This window comes from Medicago sativa, chromosome 6 (genome assembly GCF_051527215.1).
Source record: "Medicago sativa cultivar Bolivia chromosome 6, Bolivia_mono, whole genome shotgun sequence".
NCBI classification, from domain to species: domain Eukaryota; kingdom Viridiplantae; phylum Streptophyta; class Magnoliopsida; order Fabales; family Fabaceae; genus Medicago; species Medicago sativa.
This window is the reverse complement of record NC_140754.1, coordinates 8,952,358-8,979,921: the sequence shown is the minus strand read 5'-3', so window position 1 is coordinate 8,979,921 and position 27,564 is coordinate 8,952,358. Positions and strand designations below refer to the sequence as shown.

General features: G+C 32.4%; 1 protein-coding gene and 2 pseudogenes across 1 annotated transcript; 2 read left to right on the top strand and 1 right to left on the bottom strand.

Moving 5' to 3' along the window:
- Positions 1-6,737: 6,737 nt before the first annotated feature.
- LOC146912585 (uncharacterized) lies at positions 6,738-8,282 on the bottom strand (annotated as a pseudogene).
- Positions 8,283-16,061: 7,779 nt separating this feature from the next.
- LOC146912584 (7-deoxyloganetin glucosyltransferase-like) lies at positions 16,062-17,639 on the top strand (annotated as a pseudogene).
- Positions 17,640-21,470: 3,831 nt separating this feature from the next.
- Positions 21,471-27,157, top strand: LOC146912583 (putative galacturonosyltransferase 14). Its single transcript, XM_085722148.1, has 6 exons — positions 21,471-22,189; positions 23,269-23,324; positions 23,441-23,596; positions 24,322-24,912; positions 25,471-25,773; positions 26,226-27,157. Exons 1-6 carry the CDS (start codon positions 21,979-21,981, stop codon positions 26,508-26,510), a joined length of 1,602 nt encoding a protein of 533 aa, XP_085578274.1. The 5' UTR covers positions 21,471-21,978; the 3' UTR covers positions 26,511-27,157.
- The last annotated feature ends 407 nt before the right edge of the window (positions 27,158-27,564 follow it).

The following is a 27,564-nucleotide window of genomic DNA, read 5'->3' as shown; positions in this document are numbered from 1 at the left end:
CTTAGGGGCATTTTGGTCATTTTGAGAGCAGTGGTAATTTTGTAATTTTGTTGGAGGTTATTTTTAGTGCTTAGTAAGAGTATTATTTTACCAAGTTACAAAAAGGTGTAATAATTATTTTAATTACCGTTAAGTGATCATTAGTGATATAATTTACCATTAAGTGAGTAGTGACATTTTGGGTGTTATAACAGAAATGGGTTAGGCCCATTAAGGTTTGAGAGGTAAGCCCAATTGAGTAGAGCATGTATATAAACTCTAGTTGTTGGTGAAATTAGGTTTTACAAACATTTCACATTTCATTTCATTTGAGAAGAGAAAAGATAGAGGCTAGAGAGAAGAACAACAACAAGGGTTAGAAGGCAAAGAGGGGAGTCATCATCTAGGAGCTAAATTGAAGCTTGGGTTAGAGGATCTTGGTGTTAGAGGTAAGAGGGTTAGATTTCAACCATAATTCACATCTTTTTCTTTTTACCCATTTTGTGAAATTGTTAAATTGAGCCTAATTGATTGTAAATTCGTGTACATGTTTTGATGCAATGTTTGGGTATGTGAATTAAATGTTAATTGAGTTGTTGATGATAAAATTACATGCTTAAGTTGTGGTTATATGTATGCTTTGCATTTTTGTCCAAAAATGATGATATGATGTGTTGTTGTGATGAATTGTTGATAAGTTCATGATGATTAGTTGCTGTTGTGGTTGAGAGATGTTGTTGTTGATGATTGAAACCTTGGGTACTCATAATGATGAAGTTTGTTATGAACTTGTATTGTTTTTGAAGTTTTGATGAAAAATGGGTCAAATGATGATTTTTGTTTAGAGAATGTTTTAGGACAAATTTGATATGCATTTGTGTGTCTTTTCATGTTTAGAAATGTTTGGATGAACCTTGGGATCAAATTTGGGCATTGGGGAGTCAAAATTGGGGCTTTGGGGTGAAAATGACTCTTTTTCCCAACACTGAACTGTCATAACTCGCAGCTGCGAGCAAGCTTACTCGCAACAGCGAGTAACTGCTAACTCGCAGTGGCGAGTAGCCCTACTCGCAGTGGCGAGTTGTCACAGGACAGGGTTCCTGTTTTACACTCTCGCATCTTTTTTGCTCATTTCAGTCGTAAACTGGTTTTTGGTGCAAACATGAAAATTGTAGATAATATTTTTATCTTTCTAAGGGCGTTGGTTTGACTTGAATACGATTTTTGGTTTGCAAGTTATGGGGAAAATACTCTTGAAACGTTTTGTCGAAAAATCCCGCATAGCTAATTCTAAGTCGACCCAATCCTTATGGAATGTTTTTAATCTTTGAAAACTTGATTTTAAGAGTGCAACTAAGGTGGTTAAACTGTGATGTAGTGAACCTACTTGTTTTTACTTAGAAATTGGGAAATTCTTTGAAAAATGATAATTGAGACGAACTTTGTGATTTTAATGAATTCGTCGTATTTGGCCGATGAAATGCTTACGTAACCTCTACTGCACACACATGTGGGTTGTGAGAATACAAGGCATAGGCAATTGAGCTTGTTTACTTGGTTTTGACTTAAATGTTCAATTAATTTAATGTTGTGCTTTTGAGAGACGAACTTGACTAAAGAGGACTTTTGAGAACCAATTGATTGTGAATCCTTTACGGAGAATTGTTATATGTTATGTGAAGATGATTGGTGGTGTAATTATGTGACAACTTCATGTTGTGTGATTTTTGATGTTTTTGGTGATTGTATATATGTTAAATTGGTGGTGAATTGTTGATGATTGCATATATACAAGTATTGGTGATGGTGAGGTGATTATTGTTTGTGTGGACATATGCATTTGTAGTTGAGTCATATGTTCATGCATTCATGACTGATGGTGGTGGATTTTATATCCAAGACTGATGGTGGCGGATTTTATATCCAATTGAGGTGAGTACGATGTTTTTGTTGCATCGAAGGTGACGACTTGGAGGTGATTTGGTACCACATGCATCTAGATAAGTCTAGAATCATTGCATAAACTGTTGGTGGATTGAATTGCATTGCAATGTGTTTTATGATTGATTGCTAACTGTAATTTGTGGATTGAATTATTGAGGGTTAATTGTTGATTGACAAGGTGAATTTGAGATATGTGTATGATACACTTGTTGAGATGAACTTGGAATGATGGTAAAGAATAATATGCATGTGATGTGGATACTTGTGAATATATGTATGGATTGTTATTCTTGAATATATTCTTTCATTTCCAATGTTCATGATAAATGTTTTTCGTGGATTATGATGATGTAATGCTAACCCTCAGTGGTTTACCACCTACCTTTCTGTATGGACGGGTAGATGGAGTGCAGGATGCTTAGTTGTTTGCTAGATTAGGGCTCTGATCTAGGATAGTTCTTGCATGTTAGTTTTATTTTTGGACTATGTATTTGGAGTTGAGATGTTATTTGTTATTTGAGAATTGGAGAATACAATTGTATTTTGTTGAGATCCAGAGATGTTTTATGAATTATATGTATGTTCCGCTGCTATATTGTGTAAACATGATCTTTATGCATGTATGTTTTGTGGTTTATTCGAAGACGTATCATCTATTTCTAGAATATGTCTGATGTATTCGCGCGTTTTACCGCTTATTAGAAATAGGGTGTTACATGATTAACCACCAAGTGTGATTACGTCACTAAGTAAACCTGAATTAACAACTAAACTATCATCCTCCCTTAATTCAAGTTTCCACTTCCTTCATGCCAATCAAACTCCTTAGCTTGATGAATCTGTCAACCTTCAATGGCTTAGTGAGTATGTCTGCAAGCTGCAGCTCAGTGGAACAATGAACAATCTACAATGCATCTTTGTTCACTTGCTCCCTCAGAAAATGGAACTTAGCTTCTATGTGCTTTCTTCTTCCATGCAAAACTGGATTTCTTGCTAAGCTTATAGCAGATTTGTTATATGTGAACAATGTTATTGGTCTATTCACTTTTATCTCCATCCCCTTGAGTATATTTTCAAGCCAAACTGCCTGACATGATGCCATACAACCTGCAATGTACTCAGATTGACAGGTTGATAATACCACAATTGGTTGCTTCTTAGCACACCATGAAATTAGCGCATTCAGAAACTTGAATAGGTGTCTTGAAGTGTTTTTCCTATCCTGCTTATCTCCACACCAATCAGCATCAAAATATGCTATCAATTCCATTGAATTTTTTCATTCAGACACTTAGGAAACAGAATGCCAAACTGTAGTGTTCCTTTGATGTATCTCATCACTCTTTTGGCTGCAAGCAGATGAGATACTCTTGTTCACGCATGAATCTACTGATTATACCAACTGCATATGCAATATTAGGCCTACTATTGCATAGATACCTTAGTGATCCAACTATTTTCTTGAACAATGTAGGATCCACAATTTCTTCTTCTTCATTCATCACCAGTTTCACATTTGTCTCAGCAGGTGATGATGATGGATTGCAGTTCATCATATTGAACCTCTTCAATATATCAGATGCATACTTCATTTGATGCATCACCAATCCCTCTTCAACTTCAGTAAATTCCATGCCTAGAAAATATGTCAAGTTTCCTAAATCTGACATTTCAAACTCATTCATCATCTGAGATTTGAATGCTTCTATCTCTTTCACATCATTTCAAGTCACTATCAAGTCATAAACATAGATACATATAAGTAATTGATTACCTTCAATTCCTTTCCTCACATACACACCATATTCATACATGCATTTTACAAAATCTTGCTGCACAAGAAAGCTATCAATTCTCTTGTTCTAGGCTCTAGGTGCCTGCTTCAATCCATAGAGTACTTTGTGTAATCTATACACCATATCCTCCTTTCCTTTTATCTTGAAACATGGTGGTTGTGTTACATACACTACTTCATCTAGAGGACCATTTAGAAAAGCAGATTTTACATCTAAATGATACATTGGCCAGTTTCTTCCACATGTTATAGCAACTATCAGTCTCACAGTCTCAAATCTAGCTACTGGAGCATATAGTTTGATGACATGCTGTCATTACGTAATTTTTAGGACTTATTGTGACATTTTGATAGAGTTCTCATGCAATTTATACTGTTCTGGAGTGCAAAAAGCTGAAATATTGAAGTCTGTTTGAAGCAAATCGCGCCACGCCAAATTCAAGCCTTGCCGCGATTTTTGAAGAGAAATTTCACATCTCCCTGTTTTAGAGGAATCGCGGCGCGCCATTATACAGCCGCGGCGCGATTTTATGCTTTCAGGCCCAAAACTCTATAAATACAGCACTCAACCTAAGGAACAAGGGTTACGATTTTGGAGAGCAAAGTGCGATTTTGAGACATCGGAGACGGCTAGAAGGGCGATTTCTTCAACCTTTTACCAATTCATGTATGTTTTAATTATTTCATTGATTATGCTATTTGTAAACTCGATTGTGAGTAGCTAAATCTCTTAGAGATTAGATCCGAGATGAATCTTTGTAACCCTAATTGACACATGTTGCTGTGAAACTCTATTTCGTTTATGAATTCAATTCTAGTTTATTCAATTCAATTGTTCTTAATGCTTTTTATATCTTGATCACATATAACTTGATTTCGTGAGAACGAATGACCACTGACCATGGCTTTCGACTTAGACCTAATTGAATTGTTCTAATAAACAGGGTTAGTCTAGGAATAGATAATCGTTTGTTAGTGATAATAGGTTAACGTTCGGTAAAACCTTCAAGAATTATTAGACCACCTAAGGAATTAGGGGCTGTAGTTTAAGAAGAGGGTCCTAACTCAAGGAATTGATTAGGGCTATTTTGTTAATCATCGTAAATTAGAAGAGGATTCATAACAAATAGGTGCAGTAGACCAATTAGGGGAACTTAGAGGATTCAAAGGATCTGATCTCATCTCTCCATATTTTCTTAACCAAATCTATTTCTTTTATTTGATTTCATAAAATCAAACCAAATCTTCTGCCTAGTGGCAAACTAAAAATAACTTTTATACATCCTGATTATATAACGCAATTGAATTATTGAAGTTAAAATAGTCCTCGTGGGATCGATATTTTTACTACTTCGATAGTATTTGGTGCACTTGCCAAACGTCTATCATAGTTCAAAGTAATCCATACCAGCCTTCTGCATGAATCCCCTAGCCACTAATCTAGCTTTTTGTTTGGCTATTTCACCATTTGGCTTCAGTTTCAACTTGAAAATCCATTTCACATCTATTGCTTTCTTGCTAGCAGGTAATTCAGTCAATTCCCAAGTGTTGTTTCTGTTGATTGAATTCAACTCTTCAATCATAGTATTCTTCCAAACTTCTTCATTCAATGATATTTCATAGTTGATTGGTTCTGCAACTGCTAATAAGGCAAAGTGATAAATTCCCCTTCTTCATTAACTTGATTATCAGGAGTAATTTCATGTCCAGTCAGTCTTGTGGAAACAAATCTTTGCCTAACTAAAGTTCTAGTGGCTTGATTCTCATCAGCTTGAACTTCAGCTTGAACAGTTACTTCAACGTGTTCAACTTGATCATCTTCTTAAATTATTGTGGGAACTGTGTGACTAGAACTCTTCTCTTTCTTGTTCAAATCCCAAGCTTCATTCGCACAGATTTTAACATCTCTACTAATCACTATTGAATTATTTAGAGGATGGTATAACATGTATGCACCAGTTTCATGATAACCAACTAGTATCATAGGTTCACTCTTGTCCCCTAGCTTTCTTTTCTTTGCATCAGGAATATGCATATAGCATAAGGAACCAAAAACTCTCAACTATTTAGCAGACTGCTTTCATCCTAACCAGATTTCTTCAGGAATTTGATTAAGTTTCTTAGTGGGGCATCTATTCAAGATGTAACGTGCAGTTCTTACTACTTCTCCCAAAAATGCATTAGGCATCTTCTTCATCTTTAGCATACTTCTGGTCATGTCCAACATGCTTCTATTTCTTCTTTCATCCAAGCCATTATGTTGTGGAGTGTAAGGAGTAGTTACTTCATGCACAATACCATTGTCATCACAAAACTTCTCAAACACCTTTGAGGTATACTCACCACCACCATCAGTTCTTAAAACCATAATAGATTCTCCACTTTGCTTTTCTATTAAGATTTTAAACTTCTGAAACATGTCAAATGTTTCACGTTTGGCCTTAATCAGATATAACCAGAGTTTCCTACTAAACTCATCAACAAAACTGATGAAGTATTTGTTACCCCTTAATGAAGGAACCTCTAATGGTCCACATATATCTGAATATACAACATTGAGTAGCTCCTTTTATCTACTAGCGGTACTTGAACTAAATGCATTTCTAGGTTGCTTGCCCAACAAGCAAGTGTCACAAACTGTGCTAAGTATCTCAATTTTAGGTACTCCCAGAATCATATCTTTATCAACTAATTGATTAAGACCTCTAAAATTGAGATGACCAAATCTATATTGCCATAACCAGTTATCTTCATCTTTTACCATAGCATATAAATAGTTCAATTCTACAGCTTTCATATTGGTCTGAAATGTTCTATTCTTTGCAAGAGGCGTTTTCAATACTAACCTTTGATGTTTATCAAACATGTTCAAAGATGTATCCTTCATAATCACTGGATATCCTTTCTAAATGAATTGACCAACACTAAGTAAATTGCACTCCATACCAAGTACATAGAGAACTTCGTCAATTACTGCCATTTTCCCATTCTTTCCTTCAATAGCAATCTTCCCCATTCCTTATGTAGTTAAGGTTCTATGATCTGCAAGTTTCACCTTTGTATTTCTTCCAAGATTCTCTTCTCTTAACCAAACCTTATTTCCAGTCATGTGATTAGAACAACCAGTATCTAAGAACCAACTTTCTGAATTGCAGCTCTCATTACTAGTTGTTGTAACCATCATGAATAATGACTCAGAGTCTGAATCATCTTGTGAAATCTTAGCTTCCTCTTCATCATTTTTGGCTTTCTTTCCCTTTCCATACCAACATTCAGAAGCAAAATGTCCAAATTTCTCACATTTGAAACACTGAATCTTCTTCTTATCAAAATTTTTCTTCTTTAGATTAGAGTTTCCTTCCTTTGAAGATTCACCTATATCAGATCCTTTGTTCTTGCCTTTAGATCAGTTTCCTCCCTTAGTGTTATTCTTCCCTTTCTTAAAGTTCTTCCTATCATAATCATCCTTCTTGATAGTTTGAACTTGCAAGACTTGTTGAATTGATCTTTCACTACTTCTTTATGAAACCATCAATTCATGAGCTTCTAATGAACTCTACAGCTCCTCAATCTTCAAGGTTTTCACATCTTTTGATTCATGAATTGCCACAACAATAAAATCAAACCTTGATGATAGAGTCCTCATTATCTTCTCAACAATTTGTTGATCAGTAATGGCTTCTCCACAAGCCTTCATTTGATTCACAATATTGATGAGTTTGGAGATGTATTCGGCAATTTTATGATCATCCTCCATTTGCATCAATTCAAACTTCATCCTCGGTGATTGAAGCTTAATCAAATTCACCTTATCATCACCTTCATGATACTTTGAAAGAATATCCCATGCTTCCTTTGAACTAACGATTTTTGAGATTCTTTCAAAATTTGCTTCATCAAGACTTTGTTGAATCAAGAACAAAGCCTTGCAATCTTTCTTCTTCAGATCTTTGTGTGCGTTCCTTTGCACTTCTGTGGCATTCGCAGCTAAATCATCAACACCATTCTGCACAATTTCGAACAAATCTTGTGCTCCAAATAGGTTCTTCATCACTGCACTCCATCTTTCCCGATTGCATGCTTCAAGAATTGGAAGATGAGTGTTGAAACTGCTGCCACCATTCATGGTGCTTCCTTCAGCGTCTCTACCTTGAATTTGTGTGATTGAAGATCTTGATTACCCCTTAGAATAGAACCAAAGGCTCTTGATGCCAATTTGTTAGCGCAACTATAGAAGCTTGTTACACAAGCAACAGTTTTAGGGTTTCTAGGGTTTTCTGGTTATGTGTGATTTTGTGAATTAGAGAGAATGAGAAGAAAGAGTAGATGATTAGAATTGGTAAAGTGAAATGTATTATTGAGATATGAACAAATGTACAAGAGTTTAGCTTATATACAAAAACTTGGTTAGGTTGTTTGAAGCACAAGCTATGTAACAAACCCTAACCTTATGAGCTAATCTCTAACAAAATTCATAACAAACTAAATGTGATTAACCACTAAGTGTGATTACATCACTAAGTAAAATTGAATTAACAACTAAACTAACAGCCTCTACTTCCATGTGATTACTCTTCTCTACTTTGCTAGGGTGAGGTAATTCTCTTTTTTTGTTACTTTTTTTTTTTGATTGGACATACATTTACATTCCATAATTTGGTTGGTATATCCTCTAAAAGGATGGTTTATATGTGCAATCTATCTATCTATATATCTTTGAATTCTAAATTTCACTCATTTTAATGTTAAGATTTGTGTCTATGTGGCACCTCTAAAAAAACTTTTTCGCACTATTAACAACTTGAGAAATGATATTTGTACAACCATTTTATGACAATTTTTGTACAACTTTCTCTCTCATACTCACATGATGCACTTATCCTCTCTCTTCCTTTTTCTCTATCTATTGTTTTTGACCAATGAGAAGAAAGGAAAGTAGGGTTGTCACAAAAGTTGTCATCAAATGGTTGTCAAAATATCATTACTCTAACAACTTGGCTCTTCTCTTATTCTATGTCTTTAAAGAATTGATTAATCAATATGAATGAGTTAATAGTGACTATGTCTTTAAGGATTGGGTCTTTGTTCTAGGTTTTATTTTTGGGGTGGTTGACAATTGGTATCTATTATTTCGGTTTATTTTCTTCATGCTAGAAAAAAAATCGTAAATTTAGAAGGCTCTAAAGGTGGATTTATAATTTTTAGTGAAATCATAAATTTTATATTAGTAAAAAAAAAAAAAGAGATTAACAATTTGATAGTGAAATGGTAAATTCTATATCTATATATTTCTTTGTATTTTAAGATTGAGTTATTCTTAAATAAGCATTGTGATGATGAGACACTTTCAAGAGAGCTTATTCTTATTCCCTCTTATTCTATCTAACGAGTAACAACATTCTATTGAAACTTTGTCACCCTCTCTTAACATATGTGTTTTAATAATTACAAAACTATATTAATTTGATTTGTATGTTAATGATACAAAACTAAAACGTTCACATGACTCTATATAGTTCTTTCTTTATTTTCTTCAAATCTTTATGGTTGCTTTGTCTTAAAAATATCTAGAGGATTTTTTAAAACAAAAAATAGGATACTATTATGCACAATCTTTAATATGCTAAAGTTATTAGACCAAATTCTTTTCGAAGAACTCTACATGCACTCTTTCAATCATAACTCTAGATTCTCAACTCATATATGTTATAGAATCCAAGGTCCTAATTAGTCTGACCTAAGTGATGCTCGAGAAATTTATTACAAATATTGTTGCTTTCTACAAGAGGATTTGCATGTTGAGTCTTTGTTCTGGATTTTTTTTTTTTTTTTTTGTGTTTTTGGAAATTGATGATATAATATTTGAGTACTTTCTCGTTGCTAAAATTAATAGAATAAAAAGGGTTGTAATTTTGAGGGTTTTTTTGGAATCTTTCTAACCAATTCTCATTTTAATTATATCACACAGATAATACCAACAATTATACAATTTTTCTTATTTTTGAACTTTTCAGGTTTGAATCACATTTGGTCAAAAAAAAAAAGGTTTGAATCACATGTTTTGTAATAAAATAAAGGGTTATATCATAAGAGTCGCAATAAATTGGGTGTGTGTGAATATCTTAATCATGAGATTATAGGATATTGAACAACGCATTTATTATATAAACAACTTATTGCATTTATTTACAATAGCTTCATGCCTTAATTTTTGGGTCATGTTAACTTGTGCCCTTAGGGCACATGTTAAGCAACCCAAAAATGGAAACATTTTCTTAAATTTTGTGCATTTAATTATTGAAAAGTAAAAAAGTTAAAGTCAAATACATTAATTACAATAGAATATTTCTATTTTGAATCATTAACTTGTGCTTTGAGGGCACAAGTTAACATTTCCCTTAATTTTTATACCAGATTTTTCTCTATTGGTTTTGTTTATATGTAACAATTACATACATATAGCTTCATGCTTTAATGTTGCCAATTTGAAGTATATATATCGTAAACTAAATTTGAGTTTTTTTGAGGGAGTATTATAAGGACGTAGAATCTTTAAAAATGTTTCAAACATTGTAAACTACGCTTAAGTCTGTATATACTTATGTGGAACCTCTAAAAATATTTCTCATACTATTCTTCCACCTTTTCTCATTCCATCTAATAATAAAAATCTCCATAAATTTTCCACCAAAAAAAAAATTTGTTAATTATTATCATTAATATTGATATTTATGTTTGCTCTCGAACAAACTAAAAAGAGCCATTTAGATCATTTAAATGGGGTTATTTCAATTTTTATGAAATAACCCACTATTTTAGAATAAAAATTTGATGATATCGAAATAAAATCCACTATTTTTTCTTAAGGCTAAACTTATATTAAAATAAAGGGTTAATATGTGTTTACCCCCCTGTAATATAGGTCATTTCCGGTTGTCCCCCCTGTAAAATATTTTTTTTGAATTTCATCCTTGAAATTTGAAAAAATTTTGGTTTTAAACCTTCATTGAAAATTTCACCCCCTGTAATTTGAACAAATTTAGGTTTACCCCTCTTGTAATTTGAAAAAAATTTGGTTTACCCCCCCTGTTCATTTGAGCAAATTTTGGTTTACCCCCTGCCATATCTTTGATTTTGTACTGTCAAAGCTCATGAAGGTCCAAAACCAAAAATCTTCAAATTACGAGGACGAAATCCAAAAAAAATATTTTACAGGGGGTAAAACCGGAAATGGCCTATATTACAGGGGGGTAAACACATATTAACCCTAAAATAAAAGAAAAACAACAAAAGTATGAGGGGATATAATGAAATGAGGAAAAAAAGAAGGAAACTAAAAAAAGTTTTTATCGTAATCCGCTATCTTTTATTGAATAAAAACATACTATATTAGAAAAGAGGTGACGTTTAGCCTGGGAAAGACTACTTTTTCCCACCATAGGAAAGTTAGTTTTTGACCATTAGATTAAATAGGGAACAAAATTTTACCATGGTCTCTCAACACTCAATTTTTTCCACATCATCTTCCACCACCACCCTTCCCCTACCTTTGTGCGGTTTCAACTGTAACTGTGGCTGGACTGTAACACAGATCTCACACCCTCCATCTTTTCTTTAATTCAACCCTTATGCAATACCAATAGACTTATGTGTTTTCTCTATCAATATCAAAAGAATCATCTTTTATAACAGAATGCACAGTTTGAATACTTTCAACCCATCTAACATACAAATTTAGTATTTGAAAGCATTCATATAATAATTATGTTTTTAGAATCTGAAATCGATGCCCATAATGCACAATTTGAATCGGGTCAAAAAATGGGTTGGGGGAAACCCATCTAATGATGAAGATGACGATGAACAGTGCTTTCGGTGAAAGAAAATAAAACAAGAACAAAGAAAGGGTTATGCAGATCCGAAACTGTGATCTTGCCGTTATCGTATGGTTTGTTTGAAGAAGAACAAGAAGAAAAAAAAAATGGAGGAGTTTATCAGAAATTAATAAAACACATATTTCTATAGGTAGAAGATGAAGATATTTGGGGATAATAATCTTTTAAATACTCTTAATTAAGTGCACCAAACTGAAATTAAAAATTGTTCGGCTTGTTGTTTAATTTACTTTTTCTGGTTTTTTTTAAGAACATGATGAAGATGATGTTGTTTGTTATCACCGTCTTGGTTGATGGTTGTGAGGTTGAAGAAAAAAGGAGAAAATCTAGTGATGAGGGAGTATGATAAGAATGTGTTCTTCTTTTGATCTAATGGTCAAAAACTAACTTTCCCATATGGTGGGAAAAAATAGCCTTTCCGAGGCTAAACTTCACCTAGAAAAGAAACTATGGTCTAAATTGTCCTAAATATTCCACTACACTTCTATTGATTTTTTTTTTTGTTTTGGTGAAGACACTTCTATTGATTTTATATACAAGTGAATACACAATATATGGGTCAAAAGCATTTTTTATCCATCTCTTTATAGCTATATTCATTTGACCAAGAAACAGAGTTAAAAACATTTTTAAACTCATTGTTTAAGTCAAATAATAATTCAGCACACATTCCTTTAAAAAAAAATAATTTAGCACACCTAAAAAAAGTTATTTTCGATAAAAAAGTATTAAAAAATATCTAATCAAACCCGTGAAGCACGGGTTATATACAGGCACGGATGTACCTATAGTACATTGGGCGCAATTGCCCCCACTACTTTTTCTACATTATTTGTTAAATCTTTGGTGTTTTAGCTATTGCACCCTCTTAAAAAAATTAGATTTCTCCTATTAAATGAAAATTTATACTATAAAAGACGGTTTTTTTTATGAATTTTATAAAATCAAATGTGTAAATACATTTGAGATGAAATTTTAAAGGATTTTTACCATACTTTTTAAATATAAAGACACGAAAATAATAATTTAAATTTGTAGATGTTAATGAGTCTTTAATTTTTCCAATATATAACAGTATAGTGTTTATAATAATGTCAAGTATTTTTCTCAATGATAATAATGTTATTATTTTATCACTTTTGCATTGCTAAAAATTTTGTATAAATATTTATCATATAAAATATTGCCCCTGCAAGTCAAAATTTTTGGATCTGTCACTCGTTATATACCTAGTTTTAATAAATTAAAATAATTTTCAAGGAATTACACAATCACATGACATGGTAGCTCCATTATTCCATATCCTTCCTCTACTTTCATGAACCTAATCAAAATAAACAGAGGCAAACAATTACTCTTTTCGGCTGAGGTACCAAGACTACAAGATAGGTGTCATTTGAAACTTTAAATTTAAAAGGAGATTAAATTAATTAAATTAAGGAATTGAAATTACACAATTGCAGCGTATCAGAAAAGAAACAATAATCCAAGCAGCTCCTACCACAATATAACAATTGAAAACTTGATCCAACAACATTATTTATAAATACAAAAAAAGAAAAATTCAACTGAAAAATATAAATTACCTTATGGTAAAATAGAGGTTTTGACCGTGCCTGAAAGAGTGTCTACCTACAAAACAAAATTTGAATAACGTATAAACAAAAAATAACCATAAAAATTTCTGGAAGTAAATATAACTGATCTGAAACATATAGTATTAGAGAAAAGAAAGCAATATGTCGGTATTGAGATTGTATTGACATTACTGGACTGTATAAAAATGGGAATATAGTTAAAATTAAATGTATTATTGTTGAAAGATTCTAATGAAATCTATATATGATATAATAAAATACATAAAAAGAAAAAGGGATCCAGAGAACTACACCTTTTAAAAGAAGAAGAGAAGCAACTAAAGCTCATCACAAAAGGAAACTCCAAACGAAGGAAAGGTGTGGTTAAACGAAGTAACACAAGGTCATTTTGTACTACGTCAACGTCAACCGCGCCTCCGATAGCACTCTATCCACTCTCCAAAACGGCGGTAGGACAGCCCACCAAATATTCATTAACTATTTACTAAACGTAATTAACCAAATATGTGTTAACAATGTAATAAAGAAATGAATAGTGTTAGGTGTTAAAAAAACAAAGTTAATTAACGGATTAAGGCGACATTTTATATCTTTAGGCCACAATTAAAATATGTGGCAACTAAAATGGATTGAGAGTGGTTTTTCCTATGGATAGAAACATCCATATTTTTTATCCGTGGCTCAAGTGTTCCCTAAAATGTCAAAAAACGATTGTTTGTCTGGCCATAAGTATTCCTAATTTTTAATCGTGTAGTGTGGCCTATAGTGTAATGGGCAACCGCATAAAGTGTGTTATATATTGGGGTGTACAATACAAGGCTCCGTCTTGAAACTCGGTCTGGCCTGAATGCAATGGATCGGGTTTGACCCGATCAAAAAGATAAACGGAAAAAATAGGGGAAATTATTGGGATACAACTGAAAGAGAGATTGGGTTCGAGTTACCCCTCCAATTAAGAATTACAATTACCGACGAGTATCTTGCTAATTAATTTATTGATTGAAATTCAAAAAGTTAAATAATATTTTTTTTCATAATTAGAATCCAGTACACATCTATCTATTATATTCTATTCTATTAATAATATATTTGAAGGTATAGAAGATAACTAGCTAAAGAAGCATCCTCTTTTGAACATAATAAATAAATAAGAAGCATCCTAACCGAAATTTACTGACTTGGAAACATTATAATCTGGCCTAAAGATTCATGTATACTTTGAACAATCTTTTAACAAAAAAAAAAATTTAATCCTTTGAACAAAAATAATTAAATTACTAAATTTCGAATTTTACTGTAAAGTAAATAAATAGACTAGTTTTTCTCAAAAAAATTATAATTTTAAAATATCTAAATGAAAAGTAAACAAAATTTTAAACTTTCGAAATATAAAATCCTTTTTAAAAATATATGAAGGAAAAGTAAACAAAATATTATAAATAGGCTTTATTCAAATAAAAAAATATAAAGTAAATAAGTGTGAGTTATACATAGGGCTGGAAATGAGTCGAGTCGAATCGAACTCGTCTGAGCTCGACTCGACTCGTTAAGAATTGGTTCAGCTCGAAACTCGACTCGAGTTCGAACCGAACTTTTTTTTAAGCTCAAACTCGGCTCGTTTAATATTCATAAAAAGCTCGGTTCGGCTCGTTAGGTTCAACTAATTTAAACCTCTTAAAAATTTAGGTCCAAAATTTAAAAAAAAAAAATTACAAGAGACACATAATCAATTGCTCAGATCAACATCTTGAGCAACAATATGGCCCAATACTTTAAAAAAAAAACATAATTTAAACAAATAAATTGATAGAGGGAAACACAAAATTCACCGTAGTGAAATTGGGTCTCTACCACTACCTTGAACAGTGTAGCATATGCATCATTTATTTATAGGCAAAGCTTGCCATCTATTGTGTACCCACTTCCGATGTGGGACTTATGAAAACAAAAGAATGTTACTTTGATATATATTTACAAGCTTATTTGCTATTAGATGTGGCCCTATTTTTTTTATTTTTCTTTCTTTCTCAGAAGCCAAGTATAATAAGCCTCCACTTTATATCTAGATAGCATCACGATTGACAAGTAAAAACAATTAGAAAACTAAACATCAAATCTTGAACATGGTATGACTGTAACCAAAACAAGTATGACTTGAAGCATCTATGACAATTGGATATCAGCTGCAAAATTGTGGCATATTAATCAATAATTGGGGCAAAGTAATATGAAAGTTGATTGCATTTTTCTTATAAATGTAAACATGTAATGGAAGACAAGGAATAATGGTCTTGCCTTGTTTATCAATTTTATATTTTACTAGTTCTTGAAATTTACCGTTGATACAGTACAATACCATATCTTTAGACAATCTCTTAAAATTATAAACATGTAAACATTTATATAAATTAAATAGAAGGGAGGGTCAATTGATATATATATATCGAGCTGGTTCATGAACCAAACGAGTCGAGTCAAACATAGTTCAAGTTCAACTCGTTTATTTAACGAACTTAATTTTGAGCTCAAGTTCGGCTCATTTGGTTCATGAACCAAGTTCAACGAATTAATTATCGAATCGAGTCTCGAACTATTTTCGAGTTGGTTCGGTTCATTGTCAGCCCTAGTTATACAGTATTTAATTTAGTAAAAAAGAATATAACAAATTAGACAATAATTTGAATGACTCAAAAGTGAAACGTGGTTTTTTTTTCTTTTCATTTTTATGAAATTTTTTACATTATATAAATAGATAGACAAGCAACATAACTTATTCCATGTTATAGAAGCCTCATATACTTTTCTCTCTTTTAAAGCACAAACTTTAACATTGCATAAGAAAAATCAGATATGAGTAATTTTGCAAAGCCAAAGCCACATGCTGTGTTGATTCCAGCTCCATTTCAAGGTCATATCAATCCATTAATCAAACTAGCTAAGCTTCTTCACCTTAGAGGCTTTCACATAACCTTTGTCAACACCGAATACAATCACAAGCGCATGCTTGAATCAAGGAGTCCAAATGCCATTGATGGTCTCACTGACTTTACCTTTGAGACCACTCCAGATGGTCTGACTCCAATGCAAGAAAGGTCTGACGGTGATGTTACTCAATCTATAAGAAAGAACTTCCTTCAGCCCTTTGGTGAACTTCTTGCTAAACTTCGTGATTCTGCTAATGCTGGTCTTGTTCCACCAGTTACTTGCTTAGTTGCTGATTGTTTAATGTCATTTACCATACAAGCTGCTGAAGAATATGCACTCCCAATTATTCTCTTTTGTCCAGCCAGTGCATGTTCCTTCTTGGTAGCTTTGCACTTTCGTACGCTGATGGAGAAAGGTCTAATTCCTCTTAAAGGTAACAATTTCTGCTATATAATATATACACTTGACTTGTGTGTGTGTGTGTGTGTGTGTAACTTCATCTATACTCTCTCTTTCTTCATACATATATTTATATGAAGCTTCAAGCGATTGACTTATATAATTATGACAAACAGATGAGATTTATTTGAGAAATGGATATTTAGACACGAAAGTAGACTGTATTCCAGGATTGCAGAACTTTCGATTGAAGGATCTAACGGACTTTATAAGGAGTACAGAAATGATGCCATGGTAGAATTTTACATCGAAGCGACAGATAGATTTCGCAGAGCATCTGCAATTATTTTTAACACTTATAATGAACTTGAGAACGATGTACTTAATGAGCTCTATTCTATGTTCCCTTCATTGTATGCCATTGGACCTTTACCTTCATTGTTAAGTCAAACTCCACATAATCACTTGGAATCTATAGGTTCCAATCTATGGAAAGAAGATACCGAGTGTCTTGATTGGCTAGAATCCAAGGAGCCGGGTTCAGTTGTTTATGTTAATTTCGGCAGCATTACAGTTATGACACCTGAAAAATTATTGGAATTTGCTTGGGGTTTGGCCAATAGCAAGAAACCATTTTTGTGGATCATTAGGCCTGACCTTGTCATTGGCGGCTCGTTTATTTTGTCATCCGAGTTTGAGAATGAAATTTCAGACAGAGGCCTAATCGCAAGCTGGTGTCCGCAAGAGCAAGTACTGAACCACCCTTCAATTGGTGGATTCTTAACTCATTGTGGATGGAACTCAACTATTTAAAGTATATGTGCTGGAGTACCAATGTTGTGTTGGCCATTTTTCGCCGATCAGCCAACAAACCGTCGGTATATCTCCAATATATGGGAGACTGGAATTGAAATCGTTACTGATGTTAAGAGAGAGGAGTTGGCGAAGCTGATCAATGAATTGATGTCAGGAGAGAAAGGAAATAAGATGAGACAAAACGCCATGGAATTCAAGAAGAAGGCAGAGGAGAACACTAGTCCAGGTGGTTGTTCATTCATCAACTTGGCCAAAGTTATTAAGGATGTCATGCTTCACAAATATTAGATATTAAAGTTATCTTTTCATATAGAATTAATTTCTTTTATAAGCAAAATAATGCATGGTTTAGAAGTTCTAGTCATATCTAAATTGTGAGCAATAAAACAAACCTTGTATTTTCATTATGCAATGTTTTAATCAATATTCAATAAGTATTTAACAACAACACTGTAATTTATTTTTTTATTATATAGTAAACACAATTTAGATATATGGTTAATTCAATTGATCGTGTAGTTAATGATTTATTTTTTACAAAATTAGTTTCTTTTTTCATAGCCAATGAAAAAAGTACATGGTTAATAACTTGTTAATACAATACTTAGTTAATTCAGTTCGTTACAAGGTTTACAAATTACAACATCTTGCTATATTATTAACTATCAACTGAACACAATAATATTTGAAATGTGTTAAGGAAGAAATGAAAAAATGAACAATGTTGTGTGTCGAAAAATGAATGTTCAAATATACAAGATATTCATTAACTATCTACTAACCAAGTATGTGAACTGCGTTAACAATGTAATAACAAAATGAATAGTGTTGCGTGTCAAATAATCATTGCTAATTAATAGTTTAAGGCAACATTTTATATCTTAGGCCACGGTTAAAATCGTGGCCATTTTATTAATGTTTTTTTTCTCTCTCAAAAAAAAAAAGAGTTTTTTTTGTGTTGATTGAAACATCGACACGTTTTATCCGTGGCTAAAGCGTTGCCTAAAATGTTATAGGTCACGGTTAAAATGTGCGGCTATGATAATAAGTTACAATTGTTTGGTTGATTATACTCTTCTACTAACAAAGACATCATGCAATATTTTTAAAAAGAATGAAATAGAATATAGAGAAATTTGTTGTTGTTTCGATTAACCTGATTCTTACGTGGAGGGTCATAAAGTGGGATAGCCCAAGTTTGTTCAAAATCTCAGTGTTGGTCGTCATCTTCAGAGAAAACTTGTGAGTAAGTGATAATGTTCTTTCTTTGAGACTAAACACACGGAATAAATGATAATGTTTTTTATTTAATGTGTATGAAACAAGGTGAACCATAAAGATGTGTTGGTGGGGATAGATTGATGTTTAAGTTTGTGGATATGACAACATCAAATGTAACGAAGGTTTAAAAAATATAGTTGATAAATGTTTTGTGTTAACTTGGTAGATGTTTTGTGTTGAGGCTTGTAAGTTGCTTACACTACAAGTTATCTACTGTGTTTGTTGCTTTGGAATGTGATGGAAAAAGGCATTTATATAAAACTACAAGTTTTTTTTTTTTGAAGAATATAAAACTACAAGTTATCTATATTGTTTGGTGTTAGGCATAATTTGGCAAACTTTATTTTGTTAGAAACTAAACCATGGTCAGCCATTATGAAGCAAGTAAGACATCTATATAACCATAAGTAGAAATTCAGTCATAATTAAACAAAAACCATGCCTAATTTACAAACAAAATTTCTTTTGTAATAATATATATTTAAAATTTTTAAAAAAAATTCAACAAAAAAATCACATAAATATATAAGTATCAATAAACAATTTTTTAAATTATGCATCATTTTATCAGAAGGGTAATTTAGTCATTTTATATAATACAAAATGACACATTTGAATAAAAATTAAAATGAAAGAATTATTAAAAAATTGTAAAAACAATGTGTGTGTTTGTATATATAATTCAATTCATCTAAAACATATGATAGAATAATATATGTTCTTTAGTTTCTTATCAAGTGCACATGTTATTTAGTTTTTTTTTTTTTGTCAAAAAAATGTTATTTAGTTTTTTTTTTTTTTAAGGAAAATGTTATTTAGTTTCCTATCAAGTGTACATGAAATACATGTTAGGATAAGACATTATCATGTTTAAACCATATCAAATTCTTATCCAATTCTTTTAACGTGAATGTATATCACATCATGACAACCACACTGAATGCATGGAAGAGTATTGTTTATGCATTTGGGTTGAAATTATTGTGATCGGTGTATGGTGTATGAATATGATGGAATGTTGAATTTCATTAGCTTTTAGATGAGTGTTATTTGAACAATCATTTGGTTGACAACTTATGGGACAACCATAATTTACAAAGGAAAAGTATGTATTTGCACGAAAACCAAAACAATAGAGAGAGAAAGTAAAAAACAATGTGAGTATGAGAGAGAAAATTGTCAAAAATGGATGTTCAAATATCATTTCCCTAGCTGATGAGTGTTATTTAAACAATCATTTGGTTGACAACTTATGGGACAACCATAATTTACAAAGGAAAAGTATGTATTTGCACGAAAACCAAAGCAATAGAGAGAGAAAGTAAAAAACAATGTGAGTATGAGAGAGAAAGTTGTCATAAAAGTTGTCAAAAATGAATGTTCAAATATCATTTCCCTAGCTGAGGAGTGTTAGTTGAACAATCATTTGGTTGACAACTTATGGGACAACCATAATTTACAAAGGAAAAATATGTATTTGCACGAAAACCAAAGCAATAGAGAGAGAAAGTAAAAAACAATGTGAGTATGAGAGAGAAAGTTGTCACAAAAGTTGTCACAATAAATTATTGCAATGTATTTTGTCTTTTTGTGAATTGTGTATTCTCTATGTGCAACTACTAAAACTTATCCCTAGAGTCGGATAAGACCGTAAAAAATGACAAAACTCTCTATCGAGAAATTTAACATTGTTGCGTTCACATAGTTGGATTCGAACTCATAACCTCTAGTTAAACTGGAAGAAAACCTTTATAATCTCATCCAAATGTTTTTGAATATTTTTAAATTTGATGTATTTAATACTCCATTTAACTCTATTTATAAGACCCCTTAACATTTTTCATGAATAATATTATAAAAAAATAGAGGAGTGATTAGTATGTACAATTTGTATATGACTATTAACTATTAATAACTTACATAGTATTCAATATTGCTTGACAAAAATTATATTCAGCATTGACCTTTAATATTTCAATGACAAAATAACTGTATAAATAAAGGATATAATTTTCTTTCAAAAAAAATAAAGGATATATTTTAAAAAATAGTAACAAATGTACTCCCTCCGTTTCAAAATGAGTGTCGTTTTAGGTGTTTACACGCATATTAAGAAATGCAATGATTAAGAGAAAGAGAATGGTTATTTTACCAAATTATCCTTATTAACTATTGGTTAGTTTTAAAAGTAATACTTTGGAAGTAGTGTGCAGAGTATTAATTGGAGGGTACAATTGAAAAGAAAAAGTTATTATTGCATTGGAAACTGAAAGCGACACTCATTTTGAAACAAATTTTTTTGGCTAAAGCGACACTCATTTTGAAACGGAGGGAGTATATAAAAGTTCTATACAAATTTTTATATACATGAAATAACTAAATACTCCCTCCGTCCCTATATCTAACCACCCATTTGACTTTATTTTTGTCCCTAAATCTAAACCCCTTTTCAAATTATTAGATGCATTTATTATTTTTTTCCTAAACATACCACTAATTAATACTACTAACTTGTTTTGAAATTTAAAAAGTCAAATTTAATACATATACAAACAAAGGACAATATGGTAATATTAACACACAAAACAGACATAATAATTACATTGTCAACTTTTCTTAAGAAATGTGAAAAAAGCAAAAGGATGTTACATTAAGGGACGGTTAAAATCACAACAACAACTCTAAATCTCAAACATTACCTCACACATCACATTTTTATTTTTCTTATATCATAATCTTAATCTCATTTCCCTCTCACTAATATACAAAAATTAATTAACTAAAATTAACCACCATTCTCTCATCATAATAATACTATCCACACATAATCCTAAAATTAAGGTCAAACATCCACCCCAAATTTCTCTCTCTCTTACACACTTTCTCTCTCTAACCCAAACACAATTTTGACTCACAAAAGCTTTTCATAATTTTTTTTTCTTTTCTTTCATAATTTTCCTTAAATAGAAACAAAAACACTTTCTCTCTCTTCTTTGATCCATGGAGGTGGAAGAAGAACTCCAACAAAACCCAGAAGAAATTTGATTCCTTTCAGCTAGATTCGATAACCCTTTTGGCTAAAAACTTCAATGCGGTCTTTCAAAAGACCAAGCAATAACTCAGATTCAAAGGGTCATGTTGGATCTGATGGTGGATTTTGTGAAACCTTGTGAAAGAAAAATTGTTGTTATTGTTGATTTTGTTATTAATGTTAATGTTTTTAAGGTTGATGATGATGATGATGTTTCATGTGTAAGAAGAAATAGTAGTAAAGTGTTGTTATTGTCGTTTAAGGTTGTTGTCGGTGGCAATGACATAGTGGTGCTTTTTGGCATCATAAACGACGATGCAGCTTCAGTTCTCGCCTAGCATGAGAAGCATCACGATATCAAGCAACAATGGGTTTATTGACTTGATGAAGATCAAGGTCGCAGCTTGTCACATTTCTTATAGAACCCTTTTTCATACTATCCTCATCCTTGCTTTTTTGTTGCCTTTTGTCTTCATTCTCACTGCTGTTGTTACCCTTGAAGGTGTCAACAAGTGTTCCTCTTTTGGTACTCCTTTTCATCCTCTTATGTTTTTCTTTTTGTTCTTGGTTTTGTTGTTATGATATATGTCATTTCTATTGTTTTTGTTATGATATATGTTGGTCATTTGTATTTGGATTTTTGTATTGATATGTGTTTGTTTGTTTTAAGATAGATCTTGATTTGAAATTTGAATATTGGATCAAAAGTTATGTTAATGGAATTATTTGAGATGAAACATGAATTTGTTTCCCTTGTGATTATGCCATTATGGAAGTTTTCTAGGTGAAGATTTCCTTCATTTTAGGATCTTAAGTATGGTATGATGTTTTAAGCATTTTATTTGAATGATATGAATCCATGTTATTTGTAAGTTAGGATGCATACGAGTTGATATAAAACTAAATTCAATTGATATGAATTTCTAGTGTGTTTCTATTTTGGATATGAATCTCATTTTGGATCATGATTCGTTATGTTGAATCTTGATTCACTAAGATGAATCATGATTCATTCTAATGAATAACTATTTAAGTTTAGTGTAGTCAGACACTTTTTTTCTCAACATTGTATTGCTAGCTACTTTTCGTTTGTGATTTGATTTATGACTTGAATCTTGAATTATTTTGAGGTTCACATATGGCATGCCAACTAATAATTTTCCTATGTCATTGATTTGGAGTTGAAAATGTCGTATCTATATTGGTAATGTATCTTACAATTCAGAATATAATGTCATATCTAATTCACAATTGGAATGCTCCGGATCACTCATGGCGATAATAATGATGATGATTATGTTTTCTTGCAATGTGTTGCTGAATTTTGTATCGTGTTGTGTTGATTCTTTCGTGTGAGGAATCAAATTTGAAGTGTGCTTTACAATTTAGAACTGGAAAACAAGCCGGTTTCTGTTGTTGTCGGTTATCAATATAAGTTTTGGTTTATCGATTTCTAGCATTTCGAAATGTTGCCTCACGTGGTTGTGTCTTTCTTTCGTTATGTTACTCCTATTTGGTTCTAAAAGTTAATTGTTGTGCACAATTTGTGTCTCGTCTTTTGTCTACTTCTAACCGTTTATTGGTTCCTTGTTTTTTTGTCTCCAGATTGTTTAGGTAGACGGTTAGGACCAAGGTTTCTTGGAAGGGTTGACGATTCAGCGGTAAATTCTTTTTTATATTAAAATAGATTTTTCTGAATAGATAATCATATCAACCAAAGTTTTGATTAACCAACTTTATCTGAATGCTTCTTGTGATGATGGTAATGCTAATGCAGAGATTAGTTAGAGATTTTTACAACATACTCAACGAAGTGAAAACCGGGGAAGTTCCATCTAGTTTAAAGCTACCAGATTCATTTGATCAAATGGTTTCTGATATGAAGAACAATCAATATGATGCCAAAACATTCGCTTTCATGTTAAAGGGAATGGTAAGTTGCATTTAATGTTAATATTAGTTGTCGTATTTTTCTTGATGAATTAGTATTAATTCGTGAAAGGGTTGTCTGCAATGAATTCTGTTGATGTTTTCGAATCTTATAAGTTATCTAACACATAGATTGAAATAATAACACGTTTTAGGCACTTTTTGTCTCTGAAATTTGAATATTAGATATTTTAAGATCATCATTATATCTGATAGATAACCATTACTTTTATGGATCACTCTTTGGAATTGGAGAAACAATTGCATGTATGCAATATTGAGGCACAGACGCCGGACACGACACCAATAATAATTGGAGAAATAGAATAATTGAATGTGACCAAGTTGTCGGTGTCGGACACCTGACACGCCTTCAATCTGGAGCATTGATACCTCATAGAATGCTCATATCTTTTATTATTATTTTATGAGAAAATGGGACATTCATTGTTAGTGTAAACTAGTTTTATACTGTCGTCCAATAAGAATTGAGTATCTGATAGTTATCTTTAAAAAGCGGTTATAATCTAGGCTTAGATAGCAACGTGATAAACTTTTATTAGATGACGGTTAAAACTATTTTACCCGTCTGTGCATAACCATTAATCCCTTTTCATATCTAATAGTTAGTCACATTAATCATAACAGAATTTTCGGTTCTTGTATTGATAGTGGTAGCAAATGAGAATTATATTGATCTTTGTTATGATGTTATGCTTCCTTGAACAGATGGAGAAATTTGAGAACGAAATCAGAGAATCTAAATTTGCAGAGCTGATGAATAAACACTTTGCAGCTAGTTCCGTCCCTAAAGGGATTAATTGTCTCTCCCTGCGTTTGACGGATGAATACTCGTCAAATGCGCATGCACGCAAACAATTGCCTCCTCCGGAGTTACTACCAATGCTCTCCGACAACTCTTTCCACCATTTTATTTTGTCAACTGATAACATCTTGGCTGCTTCAGTCGTTGTTACCTCTACCGTACAATCGTCTCTGAAACCTGAAAATATAGTTTTCCATGTCATCACCGACAAAAAAACTTACGCGGGTATGCACTCTTGGTTTGCACTAAATCCTCCCTCACCTGCTATTGTTGAAGTCAAAGGCATTCATCAGTTTGACTGGTTAACTAGAGAAAATGTTCCGGTACTTGAAGCTGTAGAAAGTCAAAATGGAATCAGGAATTACTACCATGGGAATCATATGATGGGAACCAATCTCAGTGATACCAGTCCGCGTAAATTTGCATCGAAATTGCAGTCGAGAAGTCCAAAGTACATATCTCTACTCAATCATATCCGCATATATATTCCTGAGGTAAGTTGGATTCATCAACGTTCACTCTTTCTGTATTGCTTCTCCATAAGTCCGTTTCCTCTCTCTGAATATTGAAACTTTTCAAATCATAATATTTATGTTTTTGATAATATCTTTACTTATTTAATGAAACTTGAAATGTACCAACATGTGGTTGGTCTAAGTGGTAAGGGACTCGGTCACCTTAAGCTAGTGGTCAGGTGTTTGATCCCTGACTCTTGTATATGGAGAAAACTAAGAATCACCTTGTGTGCGCAATGGGGTTCGCGTCGGAGATTAGTCACTGATAAACAATATTGGATACTTTGTATAACATGACTATCAACATAAAATTGAAATGAATGATTGATCTAAGACTGTAGAAAATGGGTTATATGAATTATGCTAAATAGCATGTAGCTCTTAAATTATGAATTTAATGTGAGCCCATTTTGACACATGAACACTTCAAACTGAAGAAAATCTTATTAATCTTATTTGTGCTGATTTTGTTTGTCTTGTTTGTGTTGAATTAATCTTATTTGTGCTGATTTTGTTTGTCTTGTTTGTGTTGAACAGCTTTACCCAAACCTTGACAAGGTGGTTTTTTTGGATGACGATGTAGTGGTTCAGCGTGACTTGTCTCCACTATGGGAAATGGATCTGAAAGGTAAAGTTAATGGAGCTGTGGAAACCTGCAGAGGCGAAGATGAATGGGTAATGTCAAAACATTTTAGGAACTACTTCAATTTTTCCCATCCCCTCATTGCAAAGCATTTGGACCCTGACGAGTGTGCTTGGGCTTACGGGATGAATGTCTTTGATCTTCGTGCATGGAGAGCAGCAAATATTAGAGAGACATATCATTCCTGGCTTAAAGAGGTATAAAATCATCTTACCCTCAATCCAATATCATTTAATCATTCAAAATTTTACGGTTTTGGTATATTAATATTTGAAATCTAGCAAGTTCTAAATTGATATTAATGCTTCTGTACCGGCATCAATGTTTTGTTGTATATTAATATATTTGGTAATTGGTGGGTAGTAATGTGCTATGTAGCACTGACATAGACATAAACATAGGACATGCTACTGACTTGTAGAGGCCGATAATAATTTAAGAAAATGAAAGTGATTGAATGTAACTACATGTGTCATGTCGGTGTCGGACACTGACACCAGAACGCCTTCAATGTGAAGTGTCAGTGCTACATAGGAAGTGTGAGAACCTATGTGACTTCAGTTTCCTTTGTTCTTATCCTTTTTACCGACCTTCAAATTATGTTTTTGTGAAGAAGTTATAATTGATAGCTTGTCGTTGTGTATGGCAGAATCTGAGGTCAAACATGACAATGTGGAAGCTCGGAACCCTACCTCCAGCTTTGATTGCATTTAGAGGTCATGTTCATCCAATTGACCCTTCTTGGCACATGCTTGGTTTAGGTTATCAGAACAAAACAAGTGTTGAAAATGTGAAAATGGCTGCTGTTATTCATTACAATGGCCAATCAAAACCCTGGTTAGAGATTGGTTTTGAACATCTTAAACCATTTTGGACCAAGTACGTCAATTATTCAAATGATTTTGTTAGGAACTGTCATATCATGGAATCATAGTCTGCCAATGAGAAAGAAGCACTATGGTTTGAAAACATCACTGGATACTACTACCGAACGGACAAGTAAAGAATACATGTTTCATCTAAAATTTTTGCAGCTTGAGATTTTCTTCGAGATGAATTTTGAACAGGCGAGTAGAAAATTGGTTGAGAGGACAAAGTGGTCAAGGACATGGTGGGTGGATTCGTTGCCACCCCCTAACGTTTTTCCCAGACACGGCATCTGTCCTGGCATGGACCTGACGATCAGAGTCTTGTTACATAGAAACACGTCCTCTAATTTTGGTTGATGAAAGCATATAGGCACTATTATTGGTCTTTCATTGTGGCTAGTGCATCAAAGAATATTCCTTAATGGAAATTGGAGAATAAACTGAATTCTGAAGATAAAAGGGTCACATGCATGTGTCATCAATATATAGTTTGGTGTTGAGAACACAAGTGCTATAGAACAGTTCATTTTTTAGTTAAATTTTTGTTAGTGCCAAATTTTACTTTCACCTTTTTAGGTTTAGTTCATGAGATTGCTTTGTTACAGGGTTCATTGGATTAGGAAACTGTCTGTAGGATATGATATATTATAGTTATTTGTTGTGTACAATGATTACAAGACATTGGAAATGTGCAGATAATTCTTTTTTCCAAGTCATCATTCAAGTAATTTCATATAGTTAATTTCATCATTCAAGATATTGTAAGATCACTCATAAGGGTGATCTTACAATACATTTAAGAGTAACTGAATATTTCGGTCCTCGAAATCATAAAGGTCCTCGAACCATTTAATCCCTTAAATTTATGAAATGCCAATGAATTTAGTAAATTAAAGAATGTCAATCAATATAGTCCCTCTACCAAAATATCTATTTTGTAAATATTCAACGAAACTTATAGAACCGTTAAAATTGTGGTATTAAATTTGGAAAAATGTTAAATTGACTGACGCTCAATTTTAGGGACCAAAATGCAATTTTGCTAATTTGAGAGATTAAACTGATCTACCACTATAATTTCAAATATTTAAATGTTGATTTACTATATTGTTCAATATG

What these genes read in the sequence shown, in the direction of transcription:
- LOC146912583 (XM_085722148.1), top strand. Translation starts at nt 21,979, where the DNA reads ATGCAGCTTCAGTTCTCGCCTAGCATGAGAAGCATCACGATATCAAGC. An exon ending in CTTTCATGTTAAAGGGAATG is followed by an intron (nt 23,597 to 24,321) that starts GTAAGTTGCATT and finishes TTCCTTGAACAG; the next exon opens with ATGGAGAAATTTGAGAACGA. An exon ending in TCCGCATATATATTCCTGAG is followed by an intron (nt 24,913 to 25,470) that starts GTAAGTTGGATT and finishes TGTGTTGAACAG; the next exon opens with CTTTACCCAAACCTTGACAA.